Source organism: Monodelphis domestica, chromosome 1 (assembly GCF_027887165.1).
Source record: "Monodelphis domestica isolate mMonDom1 chromosome 1, mMonDom1.pri, whole genome shotgun sequence".
Taxonomy (NCBI): Eukaryota; Metazoa; Chordata; class Mammalia; order Didelphimorphia; family Didelphidae; genus Monodelphis; species Monodelphis domestica.
In genome coordinates, this window is record NC_077227.1 from 721,591,299 (window position 1) to 721,611,332 (window position 20,034).

General features: G+C 46.4%; 2 protein-coding genes across 5 annotated transcripts in view; both read left to right on the forward strand.

Moving 5' to 3' along the window:
- The window catches only part of LOC100619697 (zinc finger protein 420-like), a 380,349-nt gene that overhangs the window by 199,630 nt on the left and 160,685 nt on the right, over window positions 1–20,034 (forward strand). The gene's annotated exons all lie outside the window — the stretch shown is intronic.
- On the forward strand, window positions 1,923–16,189 carry LOC130453514 (zinc finger protein 420-like). 4 transcript variants are annotated; one of them, XM_056812708.1, is made up of 5 exons: window positions 1,924–2,171; window positions 4,036–4,087; window positions 7,907–8,033; window positions 9,474–9,569; window positions 12,894–16,189. In XM_056812708.1, the coding sequence occupies exons 2-5, from the start codon at window positions 4,055–4,057 to the stop codon at window positions 15,008–15,010; spliced, it is 2,373 nt and encodes a 790-aa protein (XP_056668686.1). In that variant the 5' UTR covers window positions 1,924–2,171; window positions 4,036–4,054; the 3' UTR covers window positions 15,011–16,189. The 4 variants fall into 4 exon arrangements, with proteins under 4 accessions (XP_056668690.1, XP_056668686.1, XP_056668700.1 ...); XM_007477636.3 differs by lacking the exon at window positions 1,924–2,171 and adding an exon at window positions 2,352–2,415; XM_056812712.1 differs by lacking the exons at window positions 7,907–8,033; window positions 9,474–9,569 and having other exon boundaries at window positions 1,923–2,415.

Below are 20,034 nucleotides of genomic sequence, written 5' to 3' on the forward strand. Positions count from 1 at the left end.
GATCCACCCATTTTGAGAATTAGATTATTTAGTTTCCAATTAATTTTTTGTCTTTCCATGAATTGTTACTGATTATAAATTTTATTACATCATGATCTAAGAAGGATGCATTTATTATTTCTGCTATTTTTGCATTTGTTTGCTTGTGAAGTTTTTTTCTGCCTTAGAATATGGTCAGAGGAAGAGGGAGGAGCCTAGAGACACCAGACCAAGAGGGGCGTGGCTAGAGACACCTGGGCAACAATGGGCGTGGCTGGGGACAAGGGGGCGGGGCCTTCACCTAATTTCTTCTGCTTGTGGCTCTTTCCTGGAATCCTCCTGCAGACCCCCAGTAGGTGACATTCCCCACCCACCTCTGTAGATGCTCAGGAGACTGGGAACGCCCACATTTTTTTTCTGCCAGTGTGGGGGGAGGAGAAGAAAATAAAGAGCTTGGAAGTCGGGATGCATGAGGCCCCCACCCCTCCCACACACACCCCTTTTTTCCCTACGCCCAACCCCCCTTGACTCAAGCCTGGGTAATTATGAAGTGGGGGGGGGGGCGGGAAGCGGGAAATCGAGGGCCGGGATGGAGAGGGACAAGATGTGGAGGGGCCTGGCTCCTGCACAGGGAGGGGAGGGCTGGCGGTAGGGAGCATCACTGGCCTCCCCACAAGTTAGAGCTGGGAGCCACTTAAGGTGTGGTCCCTGATTGGGGCTGAGTTCGAATTCTCCCTTTTATGAGTCCCTTTGAGACAGACCACCTCCTGCCTATGCCTCCTTGTGCCCAATTCCTTCATACCCGCCAAAGCTGGGAGCTCTTCCTCTCCCTCTATGTTCTCAGACTGGAGCTGGGCTGGGCTGGCTGGGTCTAGAAAGGACTTGGGGCTGGAGTGGAGCCAGACAGGCAGCACAGGGGTGCGAATTATCAGTGGGATACCATGTATCCCTGTAGCTGCTCTGGTCTCTGACAGGGGTTGGCTATGGCCTTCTGCTTCCTCTTGGGGATCTTTTTCCTGCTTCCTCTTAGGGTTCTTCTTTCCTGTGTCCTGCCTGGAGGGGGTGTCCAGGGGGCCAGTACCAGATGCAGTTTTACCAGGCTGTAAGAACCCAGGCCAAACTCCTGCTCCCTCGCCACCTCTTCCCCCTGAAGGACCAGCTCTGGAACCTATTTTCTCCCTTCCCTGACCCCCTTGCCCCTAGAGCCCCTGCAGTCAAGTTAATAAAGAACCAGTTGCCACACCCTAGAATGTGCTAGGAACTGATAAGGACCCCAACCCCAGGAATTCCTGTGCACTCCCCCTTCCACTCCTGTATGCAAGCCCCACTAACAGCTCTGGAGCCATCTTAGAGGGCCGAGGCCAAGTTGCAGTTTGTTTAATAAACTCCACATTGTTGGTCACTGTTTCATACTTGGGATCAATTCACCAGGCAGTGCTCCAGCCCCTAGAGCAGCCTCTGCTTCAGTCACCCCAAGCACCCTCTATTCTGCTGTAGGGGTTAAAATTAGGAGCTGGACAAAGCTAGGAGAGAAGGTTAACAAAGCTTTGTTTTAATGGAGAAAAAATAGGAAAGAAGGAAAGAGATTCAAGGATCTATCTTAGAGCTGCCTAAAACCTACCCCAAACTTCTTATATCAACCTATAAACCACCTAAAAACTGCCCTTTGAGACAGTCTCACTAATAGCTCTTCAGCCTCACTAGGCAGGCTGGACATACACTATTGGTCTCTCTATTCTAACTCACTCCCTAAACATGGGACAGCTGCCCACCCTCACACTCTCCTTCCCTGGGATTCTCCAGCAGCCAAACTGTCCCCAGCCAGAGCCAGCAGCAGCACCTGCTCTCAGGAAAGGTTAGAGGGAGAGCCCCTCCCCTCCCCCCTGATGTCTAACTGCCCTTCTTATATCACTTCCTCTCTGAGAGCAGTTTCCATTTCCTTTTCCTGTGGGCTGGTCTCCAGGGTAACAGAACCTCTTCTTTGGGCCTGGCTTTCTGCCCACTGAGTCAGCCAGCTCTTTCCCCAGTTAAGTTAGAACAAGGGATTAAACATTCCCTTTTACACTGACTAAACAGGCAATTATAACCAGAAAGAAGGCAGAGAGGGAACAGGAGTTCAGGAGGGCTCCCTGGAGAAGGGGAAATTGACCTTTGAACTGTAGAGAATCCAGGGAGGGCAGTGGTCCAAGCTGGTGAGGAAGAGCCTGTCAGTTGCTTTGGGGTACAGCCAGAGAAGGTGCTCCTGGCCAGGAGCTATAGGTGCTGTTCATGGACCCCCAGAAGGCTGGTGTGGCCCAGGGCAGAGGGTGTGGCAGAGAGGAGGGGGATGGGACCATTAGGGCTGGGGGGTGCCAAAAAGCATCATGGGAGATTGGATGGCAGTATGAGGAGAGCCTGGGCCAGAGGAAAATCACCTCAGGAGCTGAATGGAGGCTGGTAGGAAGGGGAAGGGACCTCAGGAGGCCAGCAGAGCACCAGGAAGGCCCTGCAGTGAGGGAGGGGGGCTGAGGAGAGGAGGAGGGCCTTCCCCACAGGGAGGGCTGCCCTCTGGCCAAGGGAGCCCCAACTGGGCCACTGGGCACAGTTAGAGGCCTGCAGTGGTGAGGGCCTGGGTTCCAGTGTGGCCTCAAACCCTTCCTGTGCTCTTGGCAGTTCCCCCTTTGGTCTTTGAACCTTGAGCCTGGCCTGGCCCCCTGAAAGGGCTTCTTGTCTGGAAGATCTCCCCTTGGAGCACTGGAACCCCCATGACCCTCCTCCAGCCCAAGGGGACCTCCAGTAGGCACTTGAGGAATTCTGGGATGGGAGAGCTCCCAGGGGGATCTCTTGCAGCCCCTCCCCCTCCCCCTGAGAACAGGGCTTTGGCTTAGGCCTGTTTCTTGTCAGATTTGACCTACCTTGGCCTCTTGGTCACATCCAGGCCCTGTTCCTGGTTCTGCCCCTCCCCCTCTTTCTCTTTCTGTATTACCCCAGTACTTGCCCTCCCCCCCCCCACACACTGACCCCCTCACCTGCCCAATTCTCCTGAGATGGTTCAAAACCCCTCCTAGAAGCCCAGATAGCATTCCCTCACATTCCCTTATCTCCCCCTCCATTGGGGCCTACTCTCCCCCTGGAGCTCTCTGTTGCCCCCACCTTCCTGAGGCTGTATCTAGACCGGGGAGGGGGGGAGGAGTGTCCCTATGGATGTGGGGGAGGAAAGGAGAGGTGATGCAGGGGAAGTGGGGCTCTCTCCTGCCCAGCCTGGTGGGGGTGGCCAAGAGGGAATTCCCAGCTCTAGGGTGGAGTATAGAAGTTGGGGATGGTCATAGGGGTTGAGACAGCCCATTCCAGGGGCTTAGGGATTCCTGACCCAGGTGTCCTGACCTCCAGCTCCTACTCAGAGAGTCCTCTGTGCTACACTCAGACCAGGCCCTCAGGGAGGATCCCTGAACTCTGCCTTCCTGCCCCGGGGGCCTCCCAGGAGCCAAAGCCCTTTCCGGGGGCCCCTCTTTGGCCCCCTGGCCCTTGGGCTGGTCCCCTGAGGGCAGGCCTGGCCCTGGGGGACTCCTGGGGCCCCTCACCCTGTGGAGATACCTGTGGGGCAGCCTCTGGCCTGGGAAGAGAAGGGAAACCCTGGGCCCCTCTGGGTCCCTTCTCCCTGCCCAGCTCAGGGTGCAGAGGCCCAGGGCCGGCCCCAGGAGGGATGGGGCTGAGCCAGATCCCGAGTTGGGAGGGAGATCCAGGCAGCTTTCTGCTCAGCTCCCACCAGGAGCAACTGGCCCAGAGAGGGAGCCCAAAGGCAGTGAGGAAGATGGGCTTTTCTACACTGGGAAAGAGGGCAGGGAGGGCCCTGGGAGGGGCTCCAGGCCAGCTCCTGCTGCTCAGAAGACCAGAGAAGTCAGACATTCCCTGGGCCAAGGGAGGCCTGCTGGGAAGAGCTTTGTCTGGAGCTCCATTGAGGGGCCAGAAAGTGGGGGGAAGGTGGGGAGCAGCAGCCTGAGTGGGGAGACGAGGCTGGGAAAAGATGGAGGCTGCTCCCCAGAGGGACTGACTGGGGCTCCTTTGCTGCCTCTACAGGGAGCCTGGAGTGCCAGGGATGGCCTTGGAGAGGGACAGACTGCCAGGCCAGGTAAGTGCATTCCAGGCCCAGATGGGAGCCCCTCAGCCAGGAGGCCCTTCCCTGGCTCTGAGCCAAGATGGGCTGGGAAGCTGCTCCCTCCTTCCTGCTGGGCCCTTTCTGTCCCCCCATCCCAGGCAGGAGGAGCAGCCCTTCCTGGCTCTCTCCTGGCCTTTGGCAGGGATTCCTTGGCCCGGGGGCCCCTCAGAGCCCCAGAGCTCCCCCAGGCGCTGCCTCCCAGGCCGGATTTCTCCCATCACAGGTGAGGGCCCAGGACGACCCTTGACTCCTTGTCCTTCCCTGTCTGGGGATCCTGTCTTGGCTCTCTCTGCTTGCCTGCCTCCCTCCCAGCCTCTTCTCTGCTGCTTCTCCCCTGTTCCCTCTGGAGTCTGGTCTGGAGCAGAGCCCGAGGGTGTCCCCTGCTCTGTGGGGTCCTCAGGGAAGACATTGTCCCCCGGGCTGCTCCCTGGCTTCTGCCTCAAGTCCTCGAGTCTTCCGGGGTCCCTCCAGCTCCTTCCTGTCCCCCATTCTTAGCCCAGCTGAGCCAGTGTGGAGGAACACCCTGGTGTGTACCGGGCACTGCTCAGCCCAAAGGAAGGGAGAAGCCATCGGCCGCCCTCCAGGCCCCCCCAGTCTGACCGAGGAGAGCCCTCAGCAGCCGTGTCCAAACCAGCTGGGGGGGGGGGGGAAGGGAGGGAGGGAGGAAGGCCCCTGGGAGGGAGGCTCTCAGCTTCTGGGAGGTCACTGTTTCCCCAGGGGAGGATTCAGCTGGGACTGGAAGGAAACTCTGCGGCCAGAGGCAGGAGGGAGGACATTCCCTGCAGGGGGACAGACAGCCTCTGGAGAGACCCAGAATCAGGCCAGGGAAAGTCCTGGCCAAGGATCAGCCAGGAGGCCAGTGTCCCTGGGTCAGAGGAGGAGGAGGAGGAGGGAGGTGTGAGGGGAGAGGAAGGCCTGGAAGGTCAGCCTATGCCAGGGGAGCCTGTGGTGGGAATGGTCAGGTCCTTGCCAGGGACAGCCAGAGTCAGGCAGCTGGGGAGGCCCAGAGAGCTCCCCTGTGGCTTTTGTATCCACTCTAGAGTGTGACCCCCCCCCCACTGGGCTGCTGCTGAGCTCCCTGACCCAGAGGGAGTCTGAGGAGTTTGGGGGGAGCCCAGGAAGGGCCCCCACAAATAAATGGGGCCTTTTTCTCAGAAGAGGAGCTTCCCGTGTTCTTGAGCAGAGCCGTTTGTACCAGAGCCAGCAGATGGCTACATTCCTTCTCTGTTATGTAGAGTTCCTCCCTGGTCTAGTCCTTCCCTGGTTGGACAGGCTGGAGAGAAGAGCTGAGTTTCTGGAAGGCCTGGGAGTTTCTGTGCAAATAGGGTTAGGGAGGTCTTGAGGGAGACATCCTGGCCTTGTCACAGAGGCATCAGGCTCAGTGGCAAACAATGGGATGCAGACAGACTGGAGTGCTTCATGTTCTCAAAATCAGCTTTCAGCAATCTGTGTAATAATGCTCTGGGTTCAGTGTTCTTATTCTCATTATTTCACAGTGGAGGAAACTGAGACAAACAGAGGTTAAGATTCTGTGCAGAAGTTGTCTCTGGTTTAATTAATCAAACTTTTCCATTCCTTTTGGCAATTCTATCTAGAGTTCAGCTAAGCATTTGTGTCCTTGAACTGCAAAGTAAAACACTTTTGAGGTACCCTCCCATGTCTGGCCATTGTGCCAGAAAAAGAAAATGATCAATTCAGAGATGTATGAATGCTGGGACACTCATGCATTGTTGGTAGAATTGTTGTCCATTGATTGACTGTTTTGGGAGAGCCAAAAGACTTTCAAACTGTGCATACCATTTAATCTAAGCATGTATCCCAGAGAGATCCCCAAGAGAGGTAAAGAACGTATTTATACAAATATATTTATAATAGATCTTATTGTGGTGACAAAGAATTAGAAATGGAGGGACACTCATTAATTGGGGAATGGCCAAACTAGTTGTGGTGTGTGATTATAGTGTAATCTGGTTGGCTCTGAGGAATAACAGACAAGATCATTTCAGAGAAACCTGGGAAGACTTCTGTGAACTGATGCAAAGTATGATCAGAAGCAGGAGAACATTTTTTAGGATAACAGCAACATTGTGTGGTCAGAAGCTGTAATTGACTTTGCTGTTCTCAGTAATTCAGGGTTGTAAAACAATCCCAAAGGACTGGTGATAAGAAAAACACATTGTTCTCTCTCACCTAGACAGAACCCCCACCTTTTCTATAACTGTATCCTCCTGGTCCCTGAGGCTCAAAACCAAGGAGCCCCCCTTGACTCCTCACTGACCCTTACCCACATATCCAATATGGCACCAGGACCAGTCATTTTCACCTTTGCAGCATCTCTCCAATCCCTTCTGTCCTGTGTCACTGCCATCATCCTGGGGGAGGCCCACATTACCTCCCTTTTGGACAATTAAGACAACCTGCTGCTGGGTCTGTCTCCCAGAAGGCCCTTCCTACTCCAAGGCCTCCTCCATCCTCCCACCAGAGTCAATTTCCTACAGCTCAGTTCTGATCATGTCACTCCCCTATTCCTTAAACCCCAGTGGTTCCCTATTCCCTCCAGGATCAAATACAAAACATTCTGTTGGGTGTCCAAAGCCCTCTTTCTTGTCTTCTTATTCATTCCTCCCCAGTATGTATTCTTGGATTTAGGGAGCCTGGCCTCCTGGATTCCTTCAGCTACAGACTCGAAAAAAATTCTTTAATGTCTGTCTTAGAATTGATGGTATCTGTTGTGAGGCAAAAGATGGCTAAAAGGTAGGCAACTGGGGGTAAGTGACTTACCTACAGTCATTTAGGTAGGAAGTGTAAGAGGTCATATTTGAACCCAAGACCTTTTGTCTATAGTTCTGGTTCTCTAACTGGCCCCAAATGAAAAAGGCTGTTTTTAATTTTTTTTCTTCAAACCTTACCTTCCATCTTAGAATCAGTTCTAAGATAGATGAGTGATGAGGGCTAGGCAATCAGAGTTAAGTGACTTACCCAGAATGACACAGCTAGGAAATGATTGAGGTCACATTTGAACCCAGGTCTTCCTGACTCCAAATCTGGCACTTTTATCCACCATGTGATCTGGCTGTGTCTAGTTCCAGGCATTTAAAATTTTTTATTTAATTAGTCAATTTAGAACATTTTCCCTTGGTTACAAGAATCATATTCTTTCCCTCCCCTCCCATCACCCCTTCCTGTAGTCAATGCGGAATTCGATTGTGGTTTACATATGTTCTTGATCAAAACTTCTTTCCATGTTGTTGGTGTTTGCACTAGGGTGATTATTTAGAGTCTACATCTCCAATCATATCCCCATCATGGATCCATGTAATTGAGCAGTTGTTTTTCTTCTGTGTTTCTACTCCCACAGTTTTTCCTCTCAATTTGGATAGTGTTCTTTCTCATAAATCTCCTTCCCTCTCCTGCCTTTTACATTCTCCAGCTCCACCCTCCCTGGCTCGGACTCTGGCATATTGATGATTCTCACACTGATGCTAGCTGCACTGGGACACAGCAACAGGGCAGCAGACACATGACTGACAGCTACATCCCACTCCTGGGGCCTTCCCTTCACACAGTAGAATCTTCTTGGCTTCCTTCAGCAGTATCATAGAGCTACTTTCCCCAAACTTATATTGGGCTCTTAAAGACTCAGCTTCTAGTGCTGGCTCTGACACTGACAAAGGGTGGGACCTTTGGGCCCCTCCCTTCTCTGTGGGTCAGTTTCCTTCTGTAACTGACCAGAGGTGGGCTCTTCATGGTGATGTGGCTTTCAGCCCTCTGCTCTGACCTGGGCTGCTCTAGGAGGAGGTGACATTCAAGGATGTGTCTGTGGACTTCACTTGGGAGGAGTGGCGCCTCTTGTCCCCTCCCCAGAAGGAGCTGTACAAGGAGGTGATGGTGGAGAATGCCCGGAACCTGCTCTCTGTGGGTAAGGAGCCCTCTTCCTGGTGCCTGAGTCAACCATCCAAGGGAATCTTGCCCTCAGCAGCAGGCAGGGTTGGCAGCAGCTTACAGTCATGAAGAAGGGATGAGGGCTGTTCCCAGAGTCCCAGAGCCTAAGTTCAACTATTCTCCTTTAAAAGGACTTTGCATTGTGTAATGGGACCTTGGGGGTTCCATTTGGTGTTCCTGAAGTCTGAAATCAAATATGTGTTGGAGAATCTCAGATGTGGAAATAATCTCAGAGCTGATTCCATCTTGCCTCTCCCTGGCCTGGAATTGGGTCTCCCAAACCCATCTGGGAAAACTGTTCAGGAGGGTTTTTCTCCTACCTTCCTCTCCTATAGAATAAATCTTCTATTGGGGATCTTTTTCTCTTTAACCAGCATAAATGCATAGCTCACACTAGGTTTTACCTAGGAGATCAGATTTGTCCTTAGTCTTCCCTCCTAAGCCTCCAGCAGAACCAGTGAGCAAGGAAGGGAAGGGATGGAGTGTTTATAATAACCTGCTCTTGCCTCAGAGTTCTGCCAAAGGTTTTCTCTGTAATATTATGGCACTTCTTCCTCACCTTCATCTTCCTAATTCAGTGACAAGATTACCCCCATTTTATAGATGTGGAAATAAAATTGGATTAAGTAGCTTGTTCTGAGGCACCTGAATAGGAACTGTTTGTGGCAAAATGTAAACTGAGGCCTTCCTGCCTTTTATCCCAGGGCCCTGTTCCCCCCCCCCCTTGCTGTCTCTCATTTCTGGATATGGAAAACTATGGACTGAGTCCAGCCTTCTCTGAAGAAAATGCCCTAGAACCTAGCATTCTGGTTCCAGATTGGTTCCCCCACCTTCTCCTTCCTCCCCTCCCCACACTAAATGCTGTGGAGAGTACTCCAGGAGTCCCAGTAAGCCTCCTGCAGGCCCTGCTTGCCCTCCTCTGTGATTGTCAGGTTGGGTGGACTGGCTGAGAGACAGCATAGGCCCAAGGAGTACTGTTGATTTTCCCCAGGAGAGGAGGCAGAGACTCCCCAAGAAAACAGTCCAGGAAAATCAGAATGGTGTTAGGGAGGGAGAAGCAGGCAGGATGATGGGAAAAAATCTGATTCCTTGAGATCCCTGGGTCTGGGGCTTCAGATTGACCCAGAACACTGACTCTTGGACCCAGTGTGGGAGGTTAAAAGTTTCTGCCAGAATGGACCAGAACAGGATGGGGAGAAGGGCAGCTATTGCTCATTCCAGGTCCCCCAGCAGGGTAACAAGCTCATCTTACATTGGGCTCCTGCATTACAGACACTGAGGTATGAGGGCAGACTCCTGTGGGAACCCCATGGATAGTCTCCGGGTGGTGTCATTGGACTCCCCAACCTTTCCTTAAAGAGAACTCAGTGATGAGCTTCTCTCCATCCTCCTCCCTGACTGATTCTCCCTTGCTCAGGGCTTCCAGCTCCCCCACAAGACATGATCTCTTATTTGGAGCAGATGGAAGCTCCATGGATGCTGGAGAAAGAAGGCCTAAGGCACTACTGCCCAGGTAAGGGAAGGGAAAAGAGGTTTGGGAGAGCCAAGGTGACCAGAGGCTTCTGTGTTCTCTTGGTAAAGCCAGGGCTAGATTTGGGGGCAGAAGGATGCAACTTTGAATTCTTTTTGAGAGATTTTAGCAGGGCCTTTCTGGACAAGTCACTGAGCCCCTGAACCTCAGTTTCCTCATCTATAAGAGACTTTTAGACAGCATTTCCTATCTGCTTCCTTCATGGGATCAGTCTGTGACCCTCTAAGAAGTCAGTGTTTGGGATTGAAGGGCCTGGAAGTCTCCTACAGGTCCCAAAAGGGCTAAGCTTAACCCCTCTGAACTCTTTAGTATCCAGAAACATATAGGAGTGCTGGCTCTGTTATGGGTCCTGGGCTAAGTTACAGGGGCCATAAATAGCTGCCATAGACAATCCCCTGCCCTCATTGAGCTCACCCTCTACCAGAGCAGATAGCAGCATGCTGACAGTTCTATAGAAGCCCTCTAGTTCCCAGCTCTAGGGCAGCCAATCACTAGAGAACAGGCTCTGAAGGGAAGGAACAGGCTCTAGAGAGATCTAAGGGGGGAAGTGGCCTGGGGCTTCAGGAGAGGCAGACTCAGGATTCTTAGGTAAAGTATAGCAGAGAAAACAAGGAAAAAACACTGGCACAACTCACTGTAAATTGCCATCAGTAGCAGTTTAGCCCTTACCCCAAGAATCATTGTTGGACAGTATCTCATCAGGATGAAGAGGCTAAGTGAGAGTGTTTGAAGAACTGGGGAGAAATGGTTTATTTGTTCCCAGAGGAAGAGAGTCATTACCTCATTAGTGTGGAAGAGGCTGAAGATGAAAGACCAACAGGGGCACTGGAGGGAGGAATAGTCAGGCTTAGATGAGGGATGGGATGGGAGTCTTTGCTCATGGAAAGGGATTTCCTTTAGCAGAAGAATGACCTTTTCTTCTGATCTTGAGGCCAAAAAGGAAAAGGAGACAGCTGAGCTGGGTGAGATGTGGAGGTTAAACTGTGCAGAGAGGTTCAGCTGTTGTTCAGTGAAATGTGAGTCCAAGTTCTCAGCTCAGAAGGTGAGGCAGGGACTGGGAGGATGCCACAAGGGAGAGCTGGAGAACAGGGAAAGGTTTGGAAGGCTGCTGTGGTGGATGGCAAAGGGAATCCTTGAGAGAGATGTCATAGGATTGCCTTGTGTAAAATGAGAAATAAAACCCTTATAGATGATGTTATTTTAAGCTAAACTGGATAGAGTTTGAATCTTAGCAGGGTTGACTTCCTTCTTAGCCAGAAGGTCTCAAAGAGGGATGTCCCTGTGATGGAACCTCAGTACAGGTAGAGAAGCATCCAGTATTCAGATAAGAGAGAACTATGTGGTAAAGATTGACATTTTGCTAGGGCGTAGTGAAATGCCTGGCACCCCTAGATGTCCTTTCTGTTTATAGACCCTGTCCAGGTGTCAGTAATGATAGCTGACCTCAGGTTTGACTTAATCAGTCTCTTAGAACTGACACCCTATTTGAACTCTATCACTCTCTATCTCTTTCATATATTCCAAAGACTTATTTGACTGCGTTCACTATAAATTAACAGTGGTTTATTATTGTGACAAGTAAAGGAAAGGTTTAGGAAAGTGGGATTCATGAGATCCTTAAGCTAATCTATACAGACTGATCTTGAGTCCTCATCTGTGGTCACAGGCCGAGACCAGTCTAAAAGCAACTCTTCCTTTTCCCCAAAACAATATTTTGCTTAAACTAAATTCCTAAGTATAAATTTAGTCTTGAGTCTTGAGAGGGAACAGAGATAGATGGTTCTTCTGGTCAGAAACACAGATTGCCATCTTAGGATAAATCCTGCTTGGGTCAATCTCAAATGTCTTGCCTGACAATCAAAGTTTCTTAAGATGAACATTAGGACCATTGATTAACACCAGAGTCACAATAGTCTATTTGGGATACTTCAGGCTCTTCAATGAGATGAGATTTCCTAAATCAGAGCTCAGGATCCTCCTTCACACTTTCAGGGTTCAGGAATCAACTCCCTTTGGGGCCTTTGAGACTTGCCCAGCATCCCTCTGTGCATTCTGCCTCTCCATCCTGATCAACCATCTCTTCTCCTGTGTTCCATTTCACCTCTCCATTTACACTTATTCCTACACTTGCCATGGTGAGGACCCAGCTGAGATCAGGGAACCTCAATGTAGAGTAGAGCCAGGCAGCTTATTTCCTGATTTTCCTTCTTTCCATTGACCTGCAACCCATGAGGAGGAATGAAGACTTCTCCCTTACTTGGAAGAGATCCAAGCCTAAGTTTTCCCTAAATCATCAGCTCCAGGCCCTTTCCTGGTCTTTGTGGCTCAGTCTTTGTCCTGTTCTTGGACAATCAGGTGATCACAGCACCTCACTTTAGGGAGATGAGAGCCTAGAGAGAACCCTCTGGGATCTTAAGGATTGGGTCTGCTCTAGTACCAATGGAGTTACTGTTGACTGCTGAGAAATAAGGGCAAGAGAGAGACAGTAACCCAGCTGAGACCAGAGCATGCATTTGCCTTCCAGGAGAGAGAAAGAATGCCAGAATTCTGGTAGAGTTTGGGCCTGACATATATTTAAACATTGAAAATGCCATGTTTTTGTTTAAACTGTATTCAGTAGAAGGATTTTATTTTAGTGAAAAGAGGTATTTAAAGGAAAGTAATGGCTACTCTCAAGGAGTAGAGAAGAGACCAAAATCTTTCATGCCTTGGATAAATGCAATTTCTTTATCTGATCTCAGACACTTGAAGAAAAAATGAGGTCAAAAGCAATCATGAAGGGAATTACATGATGCTTAAAGAGAAGCTAGATGATGAAATAATAGGAATATTTAATCTACATGCACCTAGTGGTGTCATACCTATGAAGAGAGGATTGAATATATAGATAATGGAAAAAAAAGCAGAAAGATTGAAAGTGAATTGTCTGGTACTATGGACAGAACATGCTTAGCCACAAGATTTGGTCTCAGCAGCCCGGACTTCAGGTCAAGTCACTCATCCAGCTTTTCTGAGGTCATGGTCTGAGTTAGGGATGTAATAAAGCTAGTCTTTCCAAAATCCCACATTTGTTATGAAGAGCCAGTGAGATAACATGGGAGGCTCTTTGTTATTTAAATTGTTGTTTAGCTTTGATATAATGGCATTTTCAAAGGATGGACTGTGGCCCTTTAAGTTGATAGACTTTTCTTCTTACCTGAGGAAATAGGATATAAAGTGGTTTATGTTCTAACAACAGAGGAAATGAGACATAGTTCTATATATGTGTATATGTCACTATATGTTTTACTGTTCTGTTTCTTTTAGAAGGAGTGATCAGACCTAAAATGAAAGTGAATCCAACAGAGGTGAGCCTTCCCGTGGAAGAAATGGACTTACAAAGATTCATGTGTGATGGTCCTGATAACTTTGTTTTCAGAGAATTCTCTGTTGTACCTCAAAATTCATCTCATATTGATCATCAAAGAATGCACACTGAGGAAAAATCTAGTGAAAGCAATCATTTTGAAAAGTCTTTTAGGCACAGGGACAGTCTTTATGGACATCAAAACATCCACACTGGTAAGAGACCTTATGAATGCAAACAATGTGGAAAGGCATTCATAAATGACTCCAGTCTTGCTGTACATCAGCAAATCCATACTGGGGAGAAACCTCATGAATGCAATCAATGTAGAAAGACTTTCAGACACAGCTCCAATCTTGTTAATCATCAGAGAATCCACACTGGAAAGAGACCTTATGAATGCAAGCAGTGTGGAAAGAGTTTCGGGCAGAGCTTCAAACTTACTGTACATCAGAGAGTCCACAGTGGGGAGAAACGTTATAAATGCAATCAATGTGAAAAGGCATTCATAAATAACTCCAGTCTTGCTGTACATCAGCGAATCCATACTGGGGAGAAACCTTATGAATGCAATCAGTGTGGAAAGGCATTCATAAATAACTCTAGCCTCGCTGTACATCAGCGAATCCATACTGGGAAGAAACCTTATGAATGCAATCAATGTGGAAAGACATTCATAAATAACTCTAGTCTTGCTGTACATCAGCGAATCCACACTGGGGAGAAACCCTATGAATGCAATCAATGTGGAAAGACTTTCAGACAGAGCTTCAAATTTACTGTACATCAGAGAATCCATACTGGGGAGAAACCTTATGAATGTAAGCAATGTGGAAAGGCATTCAGTCAAAGATTCCATCTTGCTGTACATCAGAGAGTCCACACTGGGGAGAAACCTTATGAATGTAAGCAGTGTGGAAAGACGTTCAGACAGAGCTTCAAACTTACTGTACATCAGAGAGTCCACACTGGGGAGAAACCTTATGAATGCAAGCAGTGTGGAAAGACATTCAGTCAGAGATCCCATCTTGCTGTACATCAGAGAGTCCACACTGGGGAGAAACCTTATGAATGTAAGCAGTGTGGAAAGACATTCATAAATAACTCCAGTCTTGCAATTCATCAGCGAATCCACACTGGGGAGAAACCTTATAAATGCAATCAATGTGGAAAGATGTTCAGACAGAGCTTCAAACTTACTGTACATCAGCGAATCCACTCTGGGGAGAAACCATATGAATGCAAACAGTGTGGAAAGACATTCATTCAAAGATTCCATCTTGCTATACATCAGAGAGTCCACACTGGGGAGAAACTTTATGAATGCAAACAGTGTGGAAAGACATTAAGTTCAAGATCCTATTTTGCTGTACATCAGCGAGTCCACACTGGGGAGAAACCTTATGAATGCAAGCAGTGTGGAAAGACATTCAGTTCAAGATCTTATTTTGCTGTACATCAGCGAGTCCACACTGGGGAGAAACCTTATGAATGCAAGCAGTGTGGAAAGACATTCAGACAGAGCTTCAAACTTACTGTACATCAGCGAATTCACACTGGGGAGAAACCCTATGAATGTAAACAGTGTGGAAAGACATTCACAAATAACTCCAGTCTTGCTGTGCATCAGAGAGTCCACACTGGGGAAAAACCTTATGAATGTAAGCAGTGTGGAAAGACATTCAGAAATACCTCCAATCTTGCTGTACATCAGAGAGTCCACACTGGGGAGAAACCTTATGAATGTAAGCAATGTGGAAAGACATTCACAAATACCTCCAGTCTTGTTGTTCATCAGAGAGTCCACACTGGGGAGAAACCTTATGAATGTAAGCAGTGTGGAAAGACATTCACAAATACCTCCAGTCTTGCTGTACATCAACGAATCCACACTGGGGAGAAACCTTATAAATGCAATCAATGTGGAAAAGCATTCATGAATAACTCCAGTCTTCTTGTACATCAGAGAGTCCACACTGGGAAGAGACCTTATGAATGCAAGCAGTGTGGAAAGACATTCAGTCAGAGCTCTCAACTTGCTCATCATCAGAGAATTCACACTGGGGAGAAACCTTAAGAATACAAGTGGTATAAGGAAATGAGCAGGAGGTGATGGTGGAAATGTAGAAGCAGGAATGCTACAGAATTCTGGAGAAGTGACAGGACTCTATTTCTTCTAACAGACAGATAAGCAGAAAGTTGAGTTTATCTAGTCTCCTATGGTGGACCTGGTGAACTAGCTTTTCTCTATATGGTGGCTTTCCTTGTAATCCATCTTACCGACTACCTGTTTCTCTGTATCTTGTTGATACCAACTGGAAGATATTCCTACAGTGCAGTTTGAGACACCAAAAGCTATCTGTTAGTGAGACCTTCCCTTTGTTCCCTGTTCCTGCTTACCTTCCAACCTTACTACCTCTATCACCATCTAAGGTGGGATTTGGGTTAGTGAAGTGTATTTTATTATAGGAACTGGGACTCTTAGGTAGATAGGTAACTGACAATGGACATCTCTCTGAAGCTACCAAACTAAAATTGATGGGAGGTTCACTTATATTCTTTAGATAGATCATCCCAATTCCCTTTCCTTCCTTCCCTCGTCTTAAATAAACCCTGTTTAATAGCATTTGGTGTCCTGTAAGCTTTATGCTATTGGCCTTCCCACACCCTGACCTACTAAAATCCCATTACCATCAAGTATCTTTCTAGAAACAATTATTTTAGTTATATACAATTATTTCACAAGCTTTGTGAAAAGATATTCACATGCAGCTCCAGTCTTGCTATTATGTGAAGGAAATTTACATACCCCTTTTCTGGGGGAGCATACAGGCATGAGCCTGAAGTTGACTCAGAAACAAGGACAGCATGATGGAATCCATTAAGTGAGGATAGAATGGCAGGCAGAAAAAGGCAGCAATAGAGTTGAAGTCATGAGACAATGACAAGGTGATGCCTTCTGCTCTCTTCTCCTGGGCAGCTCAGGCAATACAGAAAGCCACAGTTGGCTCCTGACATGTGATTTGTGAGTTAGTGGGCAGAGGAAAGTTTTGATAAACTGAGGCAAGATCAGATATCCAAGGTTATCTCTTTTAGTTTGATTGCTGGCTAGACTTCCCTGTGAGCGTGGCTGGAGCACCCTAATTTTGGCTACAGAATATCAAGCTAATTGGAACCATGAGGAAAGTATATCTCTCCTATTTTTTCACCTTCTCCCCCTACTACCTTAGAATGAATAAAATTTACTTAGCACCAGTCTCATAATTTTTTCTCTTATACTATTCATAACAGAAATCACAGACATTCACACTGACCTCTCAGCTTGCTCAAAATGAGATAATTTACCATATCATAAGCTCTCCAAGATTAGGTCCAAATGGGCAAATGATTTAGCTTAAAGTGTGATCCCATCAACAAATTAAGGGGACAGAATAGTTTAGCTTTCAGATCAATTTATTGATAAAGGAAAATTTTATGACCAAATAAGAAATAGATAGCATTATTAGGTGTAAAATGGGTAATTTTTATTATACTAAATATAAAACTGCGTGTACAAACAAAACTAATGCAACCAAGATTAAAAGTGGAAACAAGGAGTTATCTTTTTCTTTATAACATGTATAATTAAATACTTCAGTTTTTAAAAATTCTAACCCTGTTCTCAAATACCTTAATTCATCAATTCATGGCATCTAGCTCTAAAGAGGAGTAAGGGTAAAATGTCTCTGCTCTATAAAAATCAATTGTAATTAACACTATTTCCTTTATAAGATTTTCCCAAAAATGCCTACAAAGCAAAAATTAAAAGATAAAAAAGTATATGATTTCTATTCAGTTGGATGCAATATCAAAATAATTATCATATATAGAAATCTATTCAGAGTCTGTCTAGATTAGGTATAAGTGCCATCTCCTTCACCTTTATTCTTAACATAATAAAAACATTTTGCAATAACATGTTATTTATTATTAGACTTCCATGAACCCAAGTGACCTTAGAACTTTATCTGCTATACCTCATTGATGCTTCTCTAAGGATTGTTTTACTGTTTGTAGTTCTTGCCTTTAAAAGATGTTACCAGCTTGAATTAAAACACACTCATTCTACCACCAGTAGATGAGGTCCTTCCGACTTCAATCTTTTTATGTGGTCTCTCATTTTCCCTCACCCTTACCTGAGGAATGCCTGGTCCCAGTTCTGCACCCCTGCAAGGAATCTTACATTTTGGTGCCTTGGACAGGGACCTGAAGTGACATTAAACCTTTTGTGGAGCATGTGCATCAAGGAAACAAAAAATCTCAGGTAAGGGACTTACCCCTATCAAGGGAGGACATCAGAAGTAAAAATGGTGCATTTGGTTTCACATGACCAACAGCTTTTTGCTGAGGTCATTACTAATATGTTAAGCACTCATGGAGCTAAGGTTTCTCTGACTTGCATACAGAAATTTTTACATCATGTATCATCTATGTGCCCCTGATTTCCCCTTGAAGGTTCTTTTGATATTGAGAATTGGGAGAGAGTAGGTAGATTTCTACAAAATCATCATAGTTTAGAAGGACCTTCTGTAGTACCTGTAGATATCTTTTCTCATTGGGGGTTTATTCGTGAATCACTTGAGCTGGTGCACTGTTGCGCAAAATCAAAGCTGAATTTAGAGTCAAATAAATCCAAGGAGGAAAATGAGAAAAAACCCAATATAATAGTCGCTCTCCCAAAGAGGCTTTCTTTAAATCCCACATCCCAGTTGTGCCCTGATTTAGTAATTCATCAAGTTACGATTCCCCTGCAGCCAGAAGCTCTTTTATCTAATTATCAGGCTGGGTTAGAAGAAATGGCTCCTAATCAGACCTGACTGAGAGTCTGGAATAAACTTTATCCTCCCCTCCCCCTGGACTCTTGGGTTAATCTTTCCCCTCCTCCTCCACCTTTACAACACCCAGTTCCTCAATCATCCACTACAAATATCTCAACAGAAGTCTGAGTAGAAGTCACAGCTGAAATAATTAAAGATGACCCGATCCCATAGTTATATTATGTCAGTTGCTAAAAAGACAAGCAGAAAGGAGCCCTTCTTTAAATCCCTTATCACCTACTTCTTCAAATGCTTCTATTTTTATTGAAAATAGCTTGCCATGTCAGCATGCCTTAAGACAAATAGATCAGGAAATACCACATCCCTCTATGGGACTCATGGCAATTCCTGTTGTTGAAAATGTTCAGGCTGGAAACTTACATCGCCAGCATGTTTCTATTCCTTTTAAAACCTTAAAAGTGTTAAAAAAAAAAAAACACCCACCTCACAGTATGGCCCTGTTGCCCCTTTCACATTAGCCTTAATAGATTCCTTGGCTAATGAAGCCATGACCCATGAAGCCTGGCATGCCATAGCCAAAGCCTGCTTATCTGGAGGAGACTATTTACTTTGGAAATCTGAGTATCATGAAAAAGCAAAGGCTCAGGCCAGTAGAAGCGCGGGCTCAGAATGGAATTTCTCTTGATATGCTAATGGGTTAGGCCTATCAACAGATAAATATTATAGCTACCCAAGCCTGGAGAAAACTGCTACCATCCACCTTAAAAAATATGGAACTTGGCAAAGTCAGGCAAAGCACTGAGCAACTTTATGATGATTTTGTATCTCTCCTCTTATAATCTGTTAACAGATTATTCCAAGATCCTGAAGCATCAAATTTAGTAGTAAAACAATTAGCTTATGAAAATGCCAATAAAACATGTCAAAATACTATTCAACCTTTTAGACATCAATCTACTTTGGAGGACTTGTAAAGGTAATTTTAGGGTTGTGACTTAATATAAATTAATTTGGTTGCCAGAGAAAATCCCAAATAAAATATCCAAGTCAGTTGGAAATTTATGGTGATTTTAATTAACATAAAGGGAAGGAATTAAGGAGAAAGAGAGAGAGAGAGGAGAGAGGGGAGAGAGAGAGAGAGGAGAGAGGAGAAACAGAGAGAGAGAGAGAGAGAGAGAGAGAGAGAGAGAGAGAGAGAGAGAGAGAGAGAGAGAGAGAGAGAGAGAAAATAAATAGGATTTCTCCTGCCTGGCTTTTGCCAGGGGGAGTTCATAGACCTCTGTCATGAGGTCTTTGAAGAAGATTAGAGGCTTTCCCAAGAGGATAGTGTTTGGAAGGTAAAGGAGAAAAGAATCAGCCTAAACTCCAAGAGAGCTCAGTGAACATGCCTCACCTGAACTAGGCTCCCAGTATAGTATCAAGGAAAACTCACTGCCAACCCTGGACAATAGCTTTCTTCACTCCAAGATGCTGAAACACTCAGCAAGCTGCTGCCGGAGCCACCTCTCCACGGAAAGAGGCCAGAGAGAGGAAGTGATGTGAAATATATAGACGGTTTTTACATCACTTTCCTGCATCTCATATGTACCAATGGTAGCTTAAACTTGACTTAGGACAACCCAGGGGTCTGTCATTTGTTTATGATATGTCATTTGCTAGCACATGTCTGTCATAGGCCATCCTCCTAAATACTTAATCCTTAAGTATGGGTGTAGACATTCCTGTTTTTGTTAGACTAAATAGGGTAGAGAAATCTAAAATTCACAGACTTTATAAAAATGTGTTCTGATATCAGGCCCTTGCATATGCAAGGTGCAGCTTTTGTAGCCACCTTCCAATAATCAGGAGTATTTGCTGTTAGAAAAGGTCATTGTTTTAATTGTGGCAAAATTGTCCACTTTGCTAATGAATGTAAATTCACAAAACAAAAGTTTAAACCACAGTTTAATGCCATGGTTAGACCAAAAACACCTTGTCCAAAGTGCAAAAGAGTATTAATTACATTGGGCTAATTCATGCTGTTCCCATATTGGTATTATTGGCCAACATATTTCGGGAAACTTCCAACAGGGCCAGCACCTGCCCTATCAACAACTCAGAGCTTTGTTGCTCACTTCACTGTAACCCAACTACAATGAGCCACTCCAGGAAGCATGAGATTAGATTTATATTGCATAGAAACCACACTCTCCCTGCAGGGGATCCCCCTCAAAGAATAAAAACCAGGGTCTTTGTACCTCGACCTGATTATCATTTAGGCTTATTATTAGAGAGTTCATCCTCC

What these genes read in the sequence shown, in the direction of transcription:
- LOC130453514 (XM_007477636.3), top strand. Translation starts at nt 2,363, where the DNA reads ATGAGGAGAGCCTGGGCCAGAGGAAAATCACCTCAGGAGCTGAATGGA. An exon ending in CAGGAGCTGAATGGAGGCTG is followed by an intron (nt 2,416 to 4,035) that starts GTAGGAAGGGGA and finishes CTGCCTCTACAG; the next exon opens with GGAGCCTGGAGTGCCAGGGA. An exon ending in GGGACAGACTGCCAGGCCAG is followed by an intron (nt 4,088 to 7,906) that starts GTAAGTGCATTC and finishes GGGCTGCTCTAG; the next exon opens with GAGGAGGTGACATTCAAGGA.